The sequence below is a fragment of the Salmo salar genome, chromosome ssa19, assembly GCF_905237065.1.
Source record: "Salmo salar chromosome ssa19, Ssal_v3.1, whole genome shotgun sequence".
Taxonomy (NCBI): Eukaryota; Metazoa; Chordata; class Actinopteri; order Salmoniformes; family Salmonidae; genus Salmo; species Salmo salar.
In genome coordinates, this window is record NC_059460.1 from 78750796 (window position 1) to 78772106 (window position 21311).

General features: G+C 42.0%; 1 protein-coding gene across 6 annotated transcripts in view; it reads left to right on the top strand.

Moving 5' to 3' along the window:
* The window catches only part of LOC106603998 (solute carrier family 12 member 7), a 141868-nt gene that overhangs the window by 29764 nt on the left and 90793 nt on the right, over positions 1–21311 (top strand). The window contains exon 1 of one of the 6 annotated variants that reach the window (XM_045702783.1): positions 11080–11139. The exons of the other annotated variants lie outside the window; for them this stretch is intronic. Within the exon in view, the coding sequence (XP_045558739.1) occupies positions 11103–11139 (37 nt within the window). The 5' untranslated portion in view covers positions 11080–11102. Of the gene's footprint in view, positions 1–11079; positions 11140–21311 lie in introns of those variants that run through there. 6 annotated transcript variants of the gene reach the window in all.

Below are 21311 nucleotides of genomic sequence, written 5' to 3' on the forward strand. Positions count from 1 at the left end.
ACATAAAAGACCATAAATACACAACTTGAAGCAACCACATATTTAGCCATGGAGCACATTCTGATTGGCCAGTGAGGCTTTGACACACATTCAACCTGTTTATTCATCAAAATCCAGCCCTTCCGTACCACTGCCAGCTACTGCGCCCACAATTCTGGATGTGAAAATAGCACAAATATTTCTGACACACACCTGAACCTTTAGCACTACCGCCAGCCCTTAGATTTAGCATTGCGTTAGGTTTGTTAAAATAGAGCCTTAAAGGTCAGTTGAGGTTGCAGGCATTCATTTCTGTCTTATTTTTTCCAAGTCAGCCATGACTTAAAAGAATGTTGGTAAAGTTGGACCATTTTATTGATTTATTACTTTATTCCTGTCAATGTGTGTGAGATTTGTAAGTACAGTGTGTGACGAAAGATAACATCTCTTCAGTATTTTTAATAGAGGTCGACAGATTATGATTTTTTTAATGCCAATACCGATTATTGGAGGACCAAAAAAGCCGATACCGATTAATCGGCCGATTTTGTTTATTTAAAAAAAATATATATATATTTTTTTTATTTGTAATAATGACAATTACAACAATACTGAATGAACACTTATTTTAACTTAATATAATACATCAATAAAATCAATTTAGTCTCAAATAAATAATGAAACATGTTCAATTTGGTTTCAATAATGCAAAAACGAAGTGTTGGAGAAGAAAGTAAAAAATAATGATAGGCCAAATTGCTGTCCAAAAATACCGATGTCCGATTGTTATGAAACTTGAAATCGGCCCCAATTAATCGGCCATTCCGATTAATCGGTCGACCTCTAATTTTTTATTTAACAAATGAAATCATGCAGTGTTCTGTACGATGTTGTCACATTCTTCTTCGTCTGATAAAGAGAAATCATTGTCGGACCAATACACATCGGGGAAATGTGCACTCATCTTCTTTTTATTTAAACGGAAAAGAAGGTAAACCAAAATAAACACGTACACAACACAACAAAACACAACGACTGATAACAGGAAGGTAAGGCAACAAAGCTATACCAAGCACAATCTCCCACAAATACTAAAACAATCACATACCTATTTATAGAACCCTCAATCAGAGGCAACAAGAAAACACCTGCCTCCAATTGAGGGTTCAACCGCCAATTACCTAAACATAGAAATACAAATAACTAGACTGAACATAGAAGTACATAAACATAGAACAGTACCCAAAACCCGGAATAATAAATCAAATACGCCACTAAACACACAACCACCCCGAACCACATAAAACAAATACCCTCTGCCACGTCCTGACCAAACTACAATAACAAAATAACCCCTATTACTGGTCAAGACGTGACAGATGTTCTGTACAATGTGTTCCATGGTAGCATTCTTTTCACAACAGAACGCCACAATTTTTAAAAATCAAAGCCAAGCCAGTACATGAGTACCTCTCTAAGAGGAAACTATAGCAACAGTGTGGGCCAGAGTTACCTACAGTGCAAGCTTGTAGCGTTATACCTAATAAGACTCGAGACTGTAATTGCTGCCAAAGGTGCTTCAACAAAGTACTGAGTAAAGGGTCTGAATACTTATGTAAATATGATATTTCAGCTTTTTATAACTTTGCAAACATTTCTAAAAAACGTGTTTTTGGCTTGTAATTATGTCGGATTGTATGTAGATTCATGAGAAAACAAATATTGAATCCATTTTAGAATAAGGCTGTAAATGTGGAAAAGGTGAAGGTGTCTGAATTCTTTCCAAATATACTGTATGTGAGCAGAGAAGAGGACCATTAGACCAAACAAACCACTAGACATTCTTCTCTTTGCCAGAATTGGGGCTGATCAGAAGAGTGCTTTCTATTCTACCTGACTTGTGGTGATTGGTACTGTCTGTTGAAAGTGTTCTGGTTAAATTAATATCTCTCTCTGACAGAGAGGTACGAAAACAGACAGACTAATAAAACTGCCTTGAGACAACTCCTACTGCCTAGGATTCATTCAGGTGCATCACCATGCTAACATTACAAACAGCCTATGTAGCTACTTTATAGTAGAAGCTGCTGTTTCTCTCACACACAACCTCCCCCATCCACCCTATTACGTAATGGACAACGGTGATGTTTACGTGAAGGTCTTAAAAGCTTATGGCTACACGGAGTACAACAAACCTGACTGAGCCTAGCTCCCATCCCCTCTAGTCACCGTAGACCTGACTGAGCCTCAGGGAGCCTAGCTCCCATCCCCTCTAGTCACCGTAGACCTGACTGAGCCTCAGGGAGCCTAGCTCCCATCCCCTCTAGTCACCGTAGACCTGACTGAGCCTCAGGGAGCCTAGCTCCCATCCCCTCTAGTCACCGTAGACCTGACTGAGCCTCAGGGAGCCTAGCTCCCATCCCCTCTAGTCACCGTAGTATCCGTGTAGAGACTGGACTGTAGCCCTCTTCAGACTCTCTTAGGACTAATCTTTACATTTGAATCAGAATGCAGCACAACCTATGCTTAAGGCTGGCAATCAAACTTTCCTCTGCTTTGTTCCAATGACAAAATGTAGCTAGTTTATCAAAGGCCACTTTTAGATGGGACATTTGGGGTGGCAGGTAGCCTAGTGGTTAGAGCGTTGGGCCAGTAACCGAAAGGTTGCTAGTAGAGGTTGACCGATTAATCGGAATGGACGATTTTAATTAGGGCCAATGTTATGAAAACTTGAAAATCGGTAATCGGCATTTTTGGACACCGATCATGGCCGATTACACTGCACTCCACGAGGAGACTGCGTGGCAGGCTGACTACCTGTTATGCAACTGCAGCAAGGAGCCAAGGTAAGGTGCTAGCTAGCATTAAACACATCTTATAAAAAAACAATCTTAACATAATCACTAGTTAACTACACATGGTTGATGATATTACTAGTTAATCTAGCTTGTCCTGCATGCATATAATCGATGCGGTGCCTGTTAATTTATCATTGAATCATAGCCTACTTTGCCAAACGGGTGATTTAACAAGCACATTCGCGAAAAAAAGCACTGTCGTTGCACCAATGTGTACCTAACCATAAACATCAATGCCTTTCTTAAAATCAATACACAAGTATAGATTTTTAAATCTGCATATTTAGTTAATATTGCCTGCTAACATGAATTTCTTTTAACTAGGGAAATTGTGTCACTTCTCTTGCGTTCTGTGCAACAGAGTCAGGGTATATGCAGCAGTTTGGGCCGCCTGGCTCGTTGCGAACTGTGTGAAGACTATTTCTTCCTAACAAAGACAGCCAACTTTGCCAAACGGGGGATGATTTAACAAAAGCGCATTTGCGAAAAAAAGCACAATCGTTGCACAAATGTACCTAACCATAAACATCAATGCCTTTCTTAAAATCAATACACAGAAGTATATTTTTTTATACCTGCATATTTAGTTAAAAGAAATCCTGGTTAGCAGGCAATATTAAACTAGGGAAATTGTGTCACTTCTCTTGCGTTCATTGCACGCAGAGTCAGGGTATATGCAGCAGTTTGGGCCGCCTGGCTTGTTGCGAACTAATTTGCCAGAATTTTACGTAATTGTGACATAACATTGAAAGTTGTTCAATGTAACAGGAATATTTAGACTTATGGATGCCACCCGTTAGATAAAATATGGAACGTTTCCGTATTTCACTGAAAAACATTTTGTTTTCGAAATGATAGTTTCCGGATTTGACCATATTAATGACCTATGGGTCGTATTTCTGTGTGTTATTATATTATAATTAAGTCTATGATTTGATAGAGCAGTCTGACTGAGCGGTGGTAGGCAGCAGCACGCTCGTAAGCATTCATTCAAACAGCACTTTAGTGCGTTTGCCAGCAGCTCTTTGCTGTGCTTCAAGCATTGAGCTGTTTATGACTTCAAGCCTATCAACTTCCGAGATTAGGCTGGTGTAACCGATGTGAAATGGCTAGCTAGTTAGCGGGGTGCGCGCTAATAGCGTTTCAATCGGTGACATCACTCGCTCTGAGACCTTGAAGTAGTTGTTCCCCTTGCTCTGCAAGGGCCGCAGCTGTTGTGGAGCGATGGGTAATGATGCCTCGGGTGGCTGTTGTCGGTGTGTTCCTGGTTCGAGCCCAGGTAGGGGCGATGAGAGGGACGGAAGGTATACTGTTACACTGGCAATACTGTAGTGCCTATAAGAACATCCAATAGTCAAAGGTATATGAAATACAAATGGTATAGAGAGAAATAGTCCTATAATTCCTATAATAACTACAACCTAAAAGTTCTTACCTGGGAATATTGAAGACTCATGTTAAAAGGAACCACCAGCTTTCATATGTTCTGAGCAAGGAACTTAAACGTTAGCTTTTTTACATGGCACATATTGCACTTTTACTTTCTTCTCCAACACTTTGTTTTTGCATTATTTAAACGAAATTGAACATGTTTCATTATTTATTTGAGACTAAATAGATTTTATTGATTTAAGTTAAGATATTAAGTTAAAATAAGTGTTCATTCAGTATTGTTGTAATTGTCATTATTACAAACATTATTACAAATAAATAAATAATTAAAAAAAAATTGGCCGATTTTAATCGGTATTGGCTTTTTTTGGTCCTTCAATAAATCGGTATCAGCGTTGAAAAAATCATAATCGGTTGACTTCTAGATTGAATCACCGAGCTGACAAGGTAAAAATCTGTCGTTCTGCCTCGTTCTGCCTCTGAACAAGGCAGTTAACCCACTGTTCCCAGGCCTTCATTGTAAATAAGAATTTGTTCTTAACTGACTTGCCTAGTTAAATAAAGGTTAAATAAATACAAATTTATAGGGCTGACCCCATTTAGTTGATTGTTTGGCTGATAGGCTGTTGATTTCTTAAGTCGAGCAGTCACATCTCTAAGACGTGATACTGAAATTGAATCTGGTTATATTATGTAAAAATCATGGAGCAACACTAATAAATATAATATTTTAGAACATGTGCTTTCTCCTGCCTTGGATACAGTCGCTGTCCGCGGTTCTGAAACATAACAGTGTGCTGTAGAATTGGCACCTTTCCCCATGTTGCTATGTGCATAATAGCAAAGTTAACCAGCATATTGGGATTGAGAACAATGCGGCGGAGGCAGAAGCCAAGACGATTGAACAGCCCTTGCCTTAGCCTAATTGTCTAAGAATATTGAGGAGAGAGGAAACACCAACTCAATTAGGTCTATAATCAATAGCCTAACTGTTAAATGTGCCGGGCTTTATAAATCATCCATATAGATCTACAGAAAGAAGACAGATACTGCTTCTGTTGCCTGTTTTAGTGTTTGTTTAGTAGCCTACTGAATCCGTGAGCACCAAGCCTCATGCAACAGCAAAATGTCAGATAAAGCAATATCACAGATGTGGCTTTTTTTACTCTTTACTATGCTGTTATAAAGGCTTAAACATATTTTTTATTTATTTATTTAGTGTTGTTTAAACTGTTCCAAACAGGCAGAAAAATAATATTGTAATCTAATAGCACCTGTTTGTTACACATAGGCACGCAGCTCTCGCTCCTATACCCTCATTTTTCTTGAGCTCCTTCTTATTGTTATTATTACAGTTATTATTATGATTATCGTTATAATAATAAGTCATGACGTTATCATTAGTAAGGCTTTGTATAGCCACAATTGAGCTGTAGGCCTCACAGAGTGTCCTGTCATTTCTTAGGCCTAAATTTCAATCTATAGGCTAATGAATTAATCAATCATTCATTAGTTCATGCCATCACACAGCATAGGAGACATTCATACTTTGAAATGCAATCAAGAATTTTTGTTTAACAATTTAAATAAGAAAGTGAGCTTTTGAATAACTAAACAATACATAAACTGCAATACACAAATGCATGTAAGTGGTTTTAGTCTGCTGTAATAAAGGCTTTATACAGTATCTTTTTTAAAATCTTGTTAGAACAGACTCTCTGGTACAGTTATTTATTTAGTGTTTACACTGTTCCAAATGGACAGGAAAAATAATAATATTGTAATCTAGCGGCAACTGTTTGGCACACCATAATACTCACGCAACGCTTGTTTCCTATACCCGCCTTTTTATTGCTATCCATGTCAGAACTCACTAGTAGTGATGGGGTGAAGTCAGGCGCAGGAGACCAAATATGCGTTAGTAGAGCATTTTACTTCCTGAGTCCAAAACACCATACCCAGGCATGGAACAAGGAAAACAAACCAGAGCAAAATGTCCACCTCAACAGGGTCGGGACACAGTCCAGAATAAACGTCCTTCCAAAAAATACACAAAACAAAACAACTCCAAAACCCCACGACAGGAAACAACAAACAATCCCGCACAAAACCTCAACCTATAAAGGAAAACGAAATACCCCACTAATGAACTCAACTCAAAACAGGTGTAACACAAGACAGACATAACCAAACGATAAGGGAAAAGGGGATCGGTGGCAGCTAGTAGGCCGGCGACGATGACCACCGAGTGTCGCCCGAACAGGGAGAGCCACCTTCAGTAGACGTCGTGACAATCCAGTAGTTTCCACGACTAAGTCAAATGTCTTCCACAGATCTGACTTCCCCTTTCTCTCTTGAGCAACCAGTAAATATTCTCCCATTTTTAGTTTTTTTTTTTCATGTCCTCCGTATCCATTTCCTGTCAGGTGTTACTGTGTTTGGAGTTTGTTATAACCAATTTATTGATGTAATTATGATATTCTATAGGTCAGGCCCTATTGTTCACATGCATGCGATGCTTACATGTTTCACGTAAAGAAAGCAAAAGGTTGAGGGAACAGGGAATGTTTTCCCTAAACAAATTAGGGATTTCGGTAACAGAACATTTCAGTCAGAAACTACTAAGAAACTAAACGGTTAAAATGATATCACAGCTTCAGCACGGACAGCGCAATAAACACTCTGTGCTGTTGTGCCTTTTCGCTGCAGTAGGGGTGAGAGCGAGACGACGTGCGCCAGCTTTCCTGAGTCATTTGTGTGTCTTAATTATTTAATCAAATAGTGTGCTTTTAAAGCATCAGACAAGCTCAGTGCGTACACTACCGGTCCAAAGTTTTAGAACACCTACTCATTCAAGGGTTTTTCTTTATTTTTACTATTTTCTACATTGTAAAATAACAGTGAAGACATCAAAACTATGAGTAAGTGTTCTAAAATTTTTGACCAGTAGTGTATGTAGTTGATTTTATTCAAACACATAGGGTGTGTCTGTCTATATGAGAAAAAATAAGTTTCAACATTTTGATCAATTGATTGTCGGCTATGATTTATTTTTGTCCGGACAGCCCTAGGACATTAAGATGCAGTAATTTATATCCAAGAATCTGGATGGCATTGGCAATACGGGGTTGTAGTACTAGTGTTAGTCTCTGACCAGTGACCACCATAGGCCATTGCCTGTCCTACCAGAGGACAGAGTTCCGCGGTGTGTTTTATAAAAAGGGCAGGATTAGGATCATCTGGTTAAGTGATTTACTGTCTAGTTCACATGGTCTTAGGGAGACAATTAATGGGCAGTGGACATGGGCATTTCCAGTCACCATGCTTTCTCTCTCTATACCTGGATATAGGTGCAAAGCTTGGCAAGTCAGTCCACCATGTTGGCACCATGTTGGAATCGCAAGCACCCATTTTGATTCTAAATCTTAAACCAGATTTGTCAAAACACTTTCTAGGAACTCTGGGCTCTCACATCACTCACATTGACTGCCATTGTGCTTGAAAAGTCAGATGAAAAAGACCTTAGGGAGTGAACGTTATTTATAATAAGGGTTACATGGAGAAAATCGGACCTCTAAAATGAAAATGAATGGCCCTCCTTTCAGTAAAATATATTTTACCTAAACCCAGCCCTGAACGCTTTAAATAAAACAAGTGACCCTCCCCTATACCCAAGCTGATAATTTCAACATAAAATGGATAGCAGAGAACATGCATACAGTTTACTTCTTGGACAGACCTGAAACCCTAAGGCAGTTTTTAGAAACGTCTTCGTCCTGTAAGCGTTGCATGGCTACGCAGGAATTCTGATAGCGCACAGGGCTACGGGTCACAAGGTTGTGGGTTCACACCCCACAACAGTACGGGTTCAAAGATCTCCTTCATAGTAAAAGCGTTGCATGAATCTATCATTGTATTTCAGCAGAATCTTTTTATTTTTTAATACCACTCAAATGACCGAAATGTACAGGCTAAGAATGGACAGAGAGAGAGGACTATGTGTTCTTCTTATCGTATTTATCCAATGCCAAATCAGTGTGTCTTGTTTGCAACGAAACTGTCCCTGTTTGAAAAATAATAAAATCTGAGATGTCATTAGGAATCTGAGCGGGGTACTTTCAAAATGTAGGTCAACTTTTCCCACCCCAGAGAGAGTAGCCCTACTGACGCAGATAAATGTAGGTCAACTTTTCCCACCCCAGAGAGAGTAGCCCTACCGACGCAGATAAATGTAGGTCTACTTTTCCCACCCCAGAGAGAGTAGCCCTACCGATGCAGATAAATGTAGGTCTACTTTTCCCACCCCAGAGAGAGTAGCCCTACCGACGCAGATAAATGTAGGTCTACTTTTCCCACCCCAGAGAGAGTAGCCCTACAGATGCAGATAAATGTAGGTCTACTTTTCCCACCCCAGAGAGAGTAGCCCTACAGACGCAGATAAATGTAGGTCTACTTTTCCAACCCCAGAGAGAGTAGCCCTACAGACGCAGATAAATGTAGGTCTACTTTTCCCACCCCAGAGAGAGTAGCCCTACAGACGCAGATAAATGTAGGTCTACTTTTCCCAACCCAGAGAGAGTAGCCCAACAGACGCAGATAAATGTAGGTCTACTTTTCCCACCCCAGAGAGAGTAGCCCTACCGACGCAGATAAATGTAGGTCTACTTTTCCCACCCCAGAGAGAGTAGCCCTACAGATGCAGATAAATGTAGGTCTACTTTTCCCACCCCAGAGAGAGTAGCCCTACAGACGCAGATAAATGTAGGTCTACTTTTCCAACCCCAGAGAGAGTAGCCCTACAGACGCAGATAAATGTAGGTCTACTTTTCCCACCCCAGAGAGAGTAGCCCTACAGACGCAGATAAATGTAGGTCTACTTTTCCCAACCCAGAGAGAGTAGCCCAACAGACGCAGATAAATGTAGGTCTACTTTTCCCACCCCAGAGAGAGTAGTCCTACCGACGCAGATAAATGTAGGTCTACTTTTCCCACCCCAGAGAGAGTAGCCCTACAGACGCAGATAAATGTAGGTCTACTTTTCCCACCCCAGAGAGAGTAGCGCTACAGACGATGATAAATGTAGCTGTTGGCTACTCTTCTTCTGTGGCTTAACTCAACACAAAAGCTGTCTGGGGTTTAAACATCTTCTGTTGTACAGAAAGTGATTAGCTGAATCAATAGATGGGGACAGAATTAGATTACTTCCTAAGCAAAGTCAAACATGTTTCTCCTCAGCTAGAGAAGGTTGTAGCTCAGTCTCTGAATGTCAAAGAAATGAAACCGATATCCCATATGCATCGGAGTCACATCTTTCCCGGGTTTTTTACAGCTTGTTTCTAGCATAAAGCATCGTAGACCAAAGTGCCATTATAAACCACTTTATACAGTGCCTTCAGAAAGTATTCACACCCCTTGTCATTTTCCCTATTTTGTTGTTACAGCCTGAATTTAAAATGGATTACATTGACATTTTTTTGTCACTAGCCTACACACAATACCTCATAATGTCTAAGTGAAAATATGTACAAAAAAATTGTTGTGCAAATTAATAAAAATAAATTAAACTGAAATGGCTTGTCAGTAAGTATTCAATCACAAAGACGAGGGAGGTTTTCCAATGCCTGGCAAAGGGCGGAACAAATATGTAGATGATTAAGAAAAAAAGCAGACATTGAAAATCCCCTTTTGAACATGGTGAAGTTATTAATTACACTTTGGATGGTGTATCAATACACCCAGTCACTACAAAGATACAGGTGTTGCTGGAGAGGAAGGAAACCGCTCAAGGATTTCACCATGAGGCCAATGGTGACTTCAAAACAGTTTGAGTTTAATGGCTGTGATAGGAGAAAACTGAGGATGGATCAACAACATTGTAGTTACTCCACAATATCAACCTATTTGACAGAGTGAAAAGAAGGAAGCACGTACAGAATAAAACATATTCCAAAACATGCATCCTGATTGCAACAAGGCACTAAAGTCATACTGCAAAAAATGGCAAAGCAATTCACTTTTTGTCCTGAATACAAAGTGTTATGTTTGGGGCAAATCCAATACAACACATTAGTGAGTACCACTAGTCATCCCTTGCTATACTCCAAACATCCAACTTCAACTGAAAGACAGAAGATAGTTAAACTCATAATAATGTTCTCAAATCCAATACCCCATTCTGTTAACTCACATTTTTCTTGCAATACAGATGTAGGATCTTAATTTGATCACCCTGTTGTTGCATCCATTTAGGACAGAATGTGTTTTGAGGATGCGAGTGTCTGTACTGCAGTGTACTGTACAGTCTACAGTGTATGTGTGTGTTGTAAATCTTTTGTTTCCTCTGAAGTAGAGCTACATTCGCTCTGTTCAGAGGCTTGGGATGTAATGGAGCACTGGCTGCTCACAGGTAGAGTATCAGCTGCACATCTCTCTTCTCCTACTTGTTACTCCCTCTCCTTCTACCACAGACTTGTCTCTCCCTCTCCTCCTACTTCTCTCACTCATCCTCTCTCCTCTCACTTTCTCCCGCCCTCTCTCACTGCTCCTCCCCCCTGAGAGAAAATATATAGAGAGAGAGAGATAGATAGAGCGAGCGAGAGATTAGGTGATGATTGGGGGGGGCTGTGATGTGTGGCTGCTGCCATCTTCGTCGGCCAGTGTCTCACTCACACAGAGCTGATCCTCACTCACAGAGCGCTCGGGTGACATAGCGTCTCTACCGTAGCCACACAACGCTAGCAGCTCCCGACCTCTCCTCCTTGACCTCTGCACTTGGGACCTCCCTAACAGCAGCAGCACTACAGGGACGTCTCCCTCCTCAACCCCCCCCTCCCCCCCACCCCAACCCCCGCCTCAGCCCCTCTTTACTCTAGCATGGAGAAAGGAGAAGGCTCGCTGTCGCGACGGAGGGGTAAGTGCCTGGCGACTCTCACCTGGAGGTTTGTTTTTAAACCCCCTAGAGTCTTCTATCTCTCTACCCTGGGATTTCTTAGTCAGAGCCAGGCTTCTACCTCGTTATCCTGCACAGTAAAGGCTTCTGAACTAATATAATATTTAGGAGTCGCTTTTATCCAAAGCGACTTAGTCGTGTGTGCATACATTTAACGTATGGGTGATCCCGGGAATCAAACACACTACCCTGGCGTTTCATGCTCCATGCTCAAACTACCGGTGCTACAAAGGACATTTCTAAAAACACAATTCCATTGTGACATTTGACTTTTTCCAAATGTTGTTGTGTTACAGCCTGAATTTAAAATGGATTAAATTGAGATTTGTGTGTCTCTGATCTACACACAATACCCCAAAATGTCACAGTGGAAATATGTTTTTAGAAATGTTTACAGAATTAATTAAAAATGAAAAGACAATGTCTTGACTCAATAGGTATTCAACCCTTTTGTAATGGCAATCCTAAATAAGTTGAAGAGTAAAAATGTCCTTAACAAGTCACATAGGTTGCATGGACTCACTCTGTGTGCAATAATAGTGTCTAACATGATTTTTAAATGACTACCCCATCTCTGTATCCCACACATACAATTATCTGTAAGGTCCCTCAAGTCGAGCACTGGATTTCAAACACAGATTCAACCACAGAGCAGGGAGGTTTTCCAGTGCCTCGCAAAGAAGGGCATATATTGGTAGATGGGTAAAAAATAATATCAGACATTGAATATCACCTTAAGCATGGTGCAGTTATTAATTACACATTGGATGCTGTATCACCCAGTCACTGCAAAGATACAGGCGTCCTTCCTAACTCAGTTGCCGGAGAGGAAGGAAACCACTCAGGGATTTTACCATGAGGCCAATGGTGACTTTAAAACAGTTAGTTTAATGGCTGTTATAGGAAATAACTGAGGAACGATCAACAGCATTGTAGTTACTCCACAATACTGACATAAATGACAGAGTGAAAAGTAAGGAAGCCTGTACAGAATACAAATATTCCAAAACGTGCATCCTGTTTGCAATAAGGCACTGAAGTAATACTGCAAAAAATGTGGCAAAGAAATGACCTTTTTGTCCTGAATACAAAGCGTTATGTTTGGGGCCAATTCAACACATCACTGAGTACCCCTCTTCATATTTCCAAGCATGGTGGTGGCTGCATTATGTTATGGGTGTGCTTGTCATCGGCAAGGATTAGGGAGTTACTTAGGATAAAAAGAAACGTAATTGAGCTAAGCACAGGCAAAATCCTAGAGGAAGTCCTGGTTCAGTCTGCTTTCCAACAGACTCTGTGAGACAAATTCACCTTTCAGCAGGACAATAACCTTAAACACAAGGCCAAATATATACCGCAGTTGCTTACCAAGACGACATTGAATGTTCCTGAATGGCCTAGTTACAGTTTTGACTGAAATCTATGGCAAGACTTAAAATGGCTTGCTAGTAATGATCAACAACCAGCTTGACAGAGCTTGAAGAATTTTTTTTAAATAATAATGTGCAAATATTGTACAATCCAGGTGTGCAAAGCTCTTAGACTTACCCAGAAAGACTCACAGCTGTAATCACTGTCAAAGGTGATTCTTACATGTATTGGCTCAGGGGGTTGAATACTTATCTAATCAAGATATGAGTTTTATTTTTCATTAATCTTTATTTATGAAATAAAAATGTACTTTGACGTTAGTGTTTTGTGTAGATCGTTGACAAAAAATGACAATTAATCCGACTTCGTAACACAACAACATTTGGAAAAAGTGAAGGGGTGCGAATACTTTCTGAAGGCACTGTAAAAGTAAGTTGTGATATGTCAGAAATTGTGTACTAAAATTATTTTGCTGTTTAGGTTTGTGTACATTTATCTATAGTAGAAGTGAAGGTGGTAGAAGGTTAGTGTGTGTTTTATTTATTATAGTCTTGTTCCGTCTTTCCAAACTTGGTATTTTAAGTGGATTTCTGTACTTGGGATGATTTTTGTTGTCTTTATTGGGCTTGGGTTGTAGTAAGGCGAGTTAAAGGGATTGAAGGAAGTACTTTCTGACTCCCACTCTGTTTCTCTCGTACCATGAGCCGGTCAGGCTGACTAACGTTGGGAGTGCTAGGCAGCTTAATGTGCACAGCTGCCACCGAGGGGAGCTTAGTGGTTATAAATACTGTGTGTAGCCATTTATTACCATAGAGGCTGAGATGCTTAGTGCACGACTAGCTGATGTGCTGTCATATACTTTAGGGTTGCAAAATTCCAGGAATTTTGAATAATTCCCTGGTTTTCCCGAAATCCTGGTTGGAGGATTCCCGGAATCAGGAGGGAAGGAGCAGGGAATCCGGAATCCTCCAACCAGGATTTCTGGAAAATGTCACATCCTCTCTGTCTCTCAGGTTATTGTCTTCTCATGCGTGCCTGCTAGAGGTCAGGTTCAGAACTAGCCTTGCTCACACACCTGCATTCATTAATCAACACAGACAGGACATGCCTCCCCCTTCCTCTACCCTCCCCTTTAATTACACTCATCTACAGATGTAGGATAAATGAATTTGACCAGTTTCTCACAACATGAAAATAATCCTGCAGCAACAGGAAATATGAATTGTTTATGTGGATTATAATGAATGTGCGAAAGAGTTGATTTTGCTTTGTTGGCATATACACTCAGTATACAAAACATTAAGAACTCTTTCCATGACATAGACTGAACGTTACCCTAGGATAGGGGGCGCCACAGTGCATTTTGGAAGAAATTCGTGCCCATTTTCAACGGCCTACTAATCAGACTCAGAAGCTAGGATATGCATATAATTAATGCCTGTGGATAGAAAACACCCTAAAGTTTCTAAAACTGTTTGAATGGTGTCTGTGAGTATAACAGAACTCATATGCAGTCAAAACCCCGAGACCGATTGAACCAGGAAGTGGAATTCTGAATTGTGGACTCAACTTCACGTCGTCGCCTATTATTCACACCGTGAGATATCGTTCATTGAGCACTTCCTATTGCTTCCACAAGATGTCGCCAGTCTTTACAAAGTGTTTTCAGCCTTCTACTGTCGAAACTCAGTGAATGAGACGCGTTGGAAATTGGTCACAGGGGGAGGGCCATCACCATTATGACACCGGCGGCCCTGTCTACCCCCACCTTTGGAAACGTTTTGAAACACAATGAAATCATCCCCCTCGAATCTTATTGGCTCTCTTGTTGAAACAGGCCCTGAAGATTTATGTTATACAACGTTTGACATGTTTGAACGAACCTAAATGTGAAAAAAATGTATTATTTCGAAACTGCTGTGGCGCGCACGGCAGAGTAGTTGGATACAGCCTTCGGACGCGCTAACAACAGCAAGCTAATGGAACATAAAGGATGGACTTTTTCGACCGAAAATACATCTGTTGTGGACCTGGAATTCCTGGAAGTGCTTTCTGATGAAGACAACTAAAGGTAAGGGATTATTGACAATATTATACAACATTAGATGTGATATGCGATTGTTCCAAGATGGCGCCGAGCTGTATTTACTAGCTCATTTTCTGAGTATCGCATCCCCTTTTATCGCTAAGTGTGATTACCCAGTAAAGTTATTTTTAAATCTGGTATGACAGGTGCTTTCAAGAGATATTCATCTATAAATCTTAGAATGACAATATTACATTTTAAACATGTTTTCGAATAGTAATTCAGTAAATTGTAGCACTGTTTCATCGGATGCTTTTGACGGGAAAATAGTTAGTCAACGTCAGACGCCGACGTAAAATGCTGTTTTCATATATAAATATGAACTTTATTGAACAAAAGAATGCATGCATTGTGTAACATGATGTCCTAGGTGTGTCATCTGATGAAGTTTGTAAAAGGTTAGTGCTGCATTTAGCTGTTTTTGGGTTATTTGTGATGCATGTGGTTGGTCGGAAAATGGCTATGTTGCTGCTTTTTACGATGGACTCCTCTAACATAATCTAATGATTTGCTTTTCCTGTAAAACCTTTTTGAAATCGGAGGACGTGGGTCGATTCAGGAGAGGTGTATCTATAAAACGATATAATTTGAAAAAAATAATGAAAAATAAAATTATTACATTTTGTTATGCTAATGGCGATATGATTTTTCGCTGGATTTTGATCCCGCTAACGGGACGAGACGCTGAAGAGGTTTTAAGCTATGATCCCTTGTTGATGTCACTTGTTAAATCCACTTCAATCAGTGTAGATGAATAGGAGGAGACAAGTTAAAGAAGGATTTTTAAGCCTTGAGACAATTGAGACATGGATTGTGTATGTGTGTCATTCAGAGGGTGAATGGGCAAGACAAAACATTTAAGTGCCTTTGAACAGGGTATGGTAGGTGCCAGGCGCACCAGTTTGTCAAGAACTGCAACGCTGCTAGGTTTTTCACGCTCAACAGTTTCCTGTATCAAGCATGGTCCTCCACCCAAAGGACATCCAGCCAACTTGACACAACTATGGGAAGCATTGGAGGAGTCAACATGGGCTAGAAACCCTGTGGAACGCTTTCGACACCTTGTAGAGTCCATGACCCAACGAATTGAGGCTGATCTGAGGGCAACGCAACTCAATATTAGGAAGGTGTTCCTAATGTTTGGTGTACCTGGTGTATCTAGACAGTTTTCTCTTTAATCCTCCAATGAGGACACTACAGTGGCTTCCAGGAAGTTATGCTTTATGAATAGGTGTCTCCTGTTAGAGAACTTGGTTTGATCTACAACCATTTACCACAGCATGTTCTCCAATCTCCACAGAGGAACGCTGGAGCTCTGTCAGAGTGAACATCGGGTTTTTGGTCACCTCCCTGACCAAGGCCCTTCTCCCCCTATTGCTCAGTTTGGCCGGGCGGCCAGCTCTAGGAAGAGTCTTGTTGTTTCCAAACGTCTTCCATTTAAGAATGATGGAGGCCACTGTGTTATTGGGTACTGTCAATGCTGCAGACATTTTTTGGTACCCTTCCCCCGATCTGTGCCTCAACACAATCCTGTCTCAGAGCTCTACGGACAATTCCTTCGACCTCATGTCTTGGTTTTTACTTTGACATGCACTGTCAGCTGTGGGACCTTATATAGACAGGTGTGTGCCTTTCCAAATCATGTCAAATCAATTGAATTTACCACAGCTGGACTCCAAGTTGTAGAAACATCTCAAGGATGATTCATGGAAACAGGACTCACCTGAGCTCAATTTCAAGTCTCATAGCAAGGGATCAGAATAATTATGTAAATCTGTTTTTTATTTTGAATACATTTTTCTAAATTCTAAAAACCTGTTTTCGCTTTGTCATTATGGAGAATTGTGTGAATATTAATGCCGAAAAAATCTAAGGCTGTAACGTAGCAAAATATGGAAAAGGGTAAGTGGTCTGAATATTTTCTGAATGCACTGTATGTACAGTACTAGTCAAAAGTTTGGACACACCTACTCATTCCAGGGTTTTTCTTTATTTTACTATTTTCAACATTGTAGAATAGTAGTGAAGACATCTAAACTATGAAACTATGAATTTTGTAGTAACAAAATATATTTTATATTTTAGGTTCTTCAACGTAGCCACGCTTTGCCTTTGACAGCTTTGCACACTCTTAGCATTCTCTCAACCAGCTTCGTGAGGTAGTCACCCGGAATGCATTTCAATTAACAGGTGTGCCTTGTTAAAAGTTAATTTGTGGAATTTCTTTCCTTAATGCGTTTGAGCCAATCAGTTGTGTTGTGACCAGGTAGGGGTGGTATACAGAAGATAGTCCTATTTGGTAAAAGACCAAGTGCATATTATGGCAAGAACAGCTCAAATAAGCAAATGGACTATTATTTCTATCATTACTTTAAGACATGGTCAGTTAATCCGGAAAATTTCAAGAACTTTGAAAGTTTCTTCAAGTGCAGTCGCAAAAACCATCCAGCGCTATGATGGAACTGTCTCTCATGAGGACCGCCACAGCAAAGGCAGACCCTCTGCTGCAGAGGATAAGTTCATTAGAGTTACCAGCCTCACAGAGTTCAAGTAACAGACACATCTCAACATCAACTGTTCAGAGGAGACTGCGTGAATCAGGCCTTCATGGTCAAATTTCTGCAAAGAAACCTCTACTAAAGGACACCAATAAGAAGGAGAGACTTGCTTGGGCCAAGAAACACAAGCAATGGACATTGGACCGGTGGAAATCTGTCCTTTGGTCTGAGCCCAATTTTTTGTATTTTTGGTTCCAACCGCCGTGTCTTTTTTGAGACGCAGAGTATGTGAACGGATAATCTCCGCATGCATGGAGGAGGAGGTATGACGGTGTGGGGGTGCTTTGCTGGTGACACTGTGATTTATTTAGAATTCAAGGCACACTTAACCAGCATGGCTACCACAGCATTCTGCAGCGATATGGCATCCCATCAGGTTTGTGCTTAGTGGGACTATCATTTTGTTTTTCAACAGGACAATGACTCAACACACCTCCTGGCTGTGTAAGGGCTATTGGACCAAGAAGGAGAGTGATGGAGTGCTGCATCAGATGATCTGGACTCCACAATCACCAGACCTCACCTCAACTCAATTGAGATGGTTTGGGATGAGTTGGACCGCAGAGTGAAGGAAAAGCAGCCAACAAGTGGTCAGCATATGTGGGAACTCCTTTAAGACTGTTGGAAAAGCATTCCAGGTGAAGCTGGTTGAGAGAATGCCAAGAGTGTGTTCATAATTTTGATGTCTTCACTATTATTCTACAATGTAGAACATAGTAAAAATAAAGTAACACCCTGGAATGAGTAGGTGTGTCCAAACTTATGACTGGTAGTTACCTCGTACCCCTGCACATCGACTCGGTACTGGTACCCTGTGTATGTATCCAAGTTATCGTTACTCATTGTGTATTTATTCCATATGTTTGTCATTTTTATATTATTTCTCATTATTTTTCTCTCTATTGTTGGGAAGGGCCCGTAATTTAGCATTCCACTGTTTACAAAGCATGTGACAAATAACATTTGATTTGTATTAAATTGAACTGTATCAATTCACCTTTGACTTTAAAGCACTGTTGCCTTACTGGGGAATACGTTCCATTGTTGCTGCCTAATGATTTGGGTGAAGCTGTGTTGGTTTATTTTGTGGACAGTGGTTTGCTGTTGCTTGATACTAATGGTTATCCCATGGTTTTTGAGGGGCTGTTTAGAATGGAAGTTTAGGTAAGGGAGCATTGGTTGTATGCCTGCGTCCACAGCATCAGTAAGATGTCTGCTTCACTAATGAGAGTTTTGACTGGGATTGGTCTAACTGTTGGGTCTTTCTCAGTCCACACACACACACACACACACACACACACACACACACACACACACACACACACAGAGCTCTATGTCAGAATCTTACATTACAATGAGGAAGACACTCAACAATTTAACCGCCCACGGCTTGGTTAGCTTGTTTAGTACATGGCGATTCGCTGTGGTTGTTTGACCTTTATACTATGACGTAGAGAAGAATCAATGAAACTATACAGTCGGAGACAAAGAGAACACACTGAAAATGGCACCGCGTGGTTCCTGTATCAGAGCTGACCTGGGTCAGTGTGAACGTTTGTTGTGCACAGATTTAGGGAAGAATGACAAGAATTTGGGTATTCTTCTTGAGCAGCCGGCCGAGGCAAAACAAGATGGGTTTAGCGACACGCAACGTCGCTGCAGAGAATAACAACTGTCAGTCCAATCAGCGGCAGACTGTTTCCCGACTCGCACCCCTTCAGAACGGTGTGTGTTGTTGTCTCTCTCGTGCTCTCTCTGGCCTTCTCACCCACCCTCTCTCTCTCTCCAGCTAGTTATCTAATTTGAAGAGGTCCATTGTCTGGCCTGGAGTAGCTGCCTACCTTGAAAAGGGATGAAAAGGCACCTATGACGGCAGCAATGATGCGCCCACATGTCTGTAAACTAGGTCACCATCTTGGCCGTGGTAGGCTAGCCAATGTGAAACTGGACCGTGTCTCCAGGGACTTTTCCCGTAGTGCTCCCTCGACGTCCCTCCCCCCTCCCCTCCTCCTTCACACATGTACACACACACACACACACACTCAGGCATGTTGCAATGCACACTCACATTCGTTCACTCACAAATACACGCGCATAGACACCCACCCACTTTTCATTTATTGTCAAGGCTAGACACACTAACCTCCTCCCCCTTTTCACTCCCTTTAATTAACATTGACCCCGTCCCTCCTGTACTTCTGATAAGATGCTCCAGACAGTCTGTCTGGAGTTCTAGCTGACTATCAGACCCATAGAGAGTACCATGCTAACGAACGTCCAATCTCATTGTCATCTGAGTGATGCTCCTTTGGCCTTTTCAGCTCCCTGCACAACAACATGTCTCTGGTTGGCACATGGATCCATGCTGTGAGTGACAGAGATCAGTGTGAATTTCTTTGGCAAGGTGAAGAGGTGTTGATGCTCATTTGGTAGACTTTGGATCTCTTCACCTGCTGTGTTGACGGATGGTAGGGCATGATCCAGGGGTTCTGCAGCCTCATTGGCAGATCGCAGCTACAGTACATTTATGGCTCTGGGAAACCTGAGAATTGGATTGTTGACCTGAGACGTTGGTGTTCTTTTTTTATATGGATTGGCTTGAATAATAAATATGTAATTGTCTCTCAGCAATAGGTGAGTGCAATTTTGTAATTTCACTTTCCATAGGTCGTAGGATTACCTGCTATTGGTGCCATAAATAGTTGCTATTGTCTCCAGTTGAAAAGTAATCAAGACCAATGAATTTTGCTGGATCATCCGTACGCTGTGTTCCACTTACACACATGGTATGCTGCAATTACTTAAGCACCACACTAAGACTAGACCCAGCACACAGGAATTAAACCTTGGTTCAAAGGGGATTTGATGACGTTGGGATTTAGCATCATTAAAGCCAACGATTACCTGTAGCGTGTAGTGTGTGTCAGACCGAGAGTGCGACGTGGAGTTGCTGCCCCTTGCCTCGTCACATATTTACTCACATTCCCTATATTTATGTTACCCCTTCCCCACACACATTATCAATTCATTCACCATAAGCTCTCTTCTCTTTGCTCTGCGTATAACACAAGGACGTTCTGACTCTCTCTACGATTACCACAGGGCTTAGGCTGCAAGCCTTTTATTCCCAGCAGCAGGATCAAGCAGCAAAAGTTACACAGATGAAAGTACACGGCAGTCAAAGGTCACACTCCACCAGGTCCATATGAATGAATGAATTTGGCTGACTCATATAATCACTTCAATGGGTGTGGAAAGGAAACACTCTGGCTACCGGGCGTGTTGAAACGGGAGACGCTCTGGCTACCGGGCGTGTTGAAATGGGAGACGCTCTGGCTACCGGGCGTGTTGAAACGGGAGACGCTCTCTGGCTACCGGGCGTGTTGAAACGGGAGACGCTCTCTGGCTACCGGGCGTGTTGAAACGGGAGACGCTCTCTGGCTACCGGGCGTGTTGAAACGGGAGACGCTCTCTGGCTACCGGGCGTGTTGAAACGGGAGACGCTCTGGCTACCGGGCGTGTTGAAACGGGAGACGCTCTGGCTACCGGGCGTGTTGAAACGGGAGACGCTCTGGCTACCGGGCGTGTTGAAACGGGAGACGCTCTGGCTACCGGGCGTGTTGAAACGGGAGACGCTCTGGCTACCGGGCGTGTTGAAACGGGAGACGCTCTGGCTACCGGGCGTGTTGAAACGGGAGACGCTCTCTGGCTACCGGGCGTGTTGAAACGGGAGACGCTCTGGCTACCGGGCGTGTTGAAACGGGAGACGCTCTGGCTACCGGGCGTGTTGAAACGGGAGACGCTCTCTGGCTACCGGGCGTGTTGAAACGGGAGACGCTCTCTGGCTACCGGGCGTGTTGAAACGGGAGACGCTCTGGCTACCGGGCGTGTTGAAACGGGAGACGCTCTCTGGCTACCGGGCGTGTTGAAACGGGAGACGCTCTGGCTACCGGGCGTGTTGAAACGGGAGACGCTCTGGCTACCGGGCGTGTTGAAACGGGAGACGCTCTGGCTACCGGGCGTGTTGAAACGGGAGACGCTCTGGCTACCGGGCGTGTTGAAACGGGAGACGCTCTGGCTACCGGGCGTGTTGAAACGGGAGACGCTCTCTGGCTACC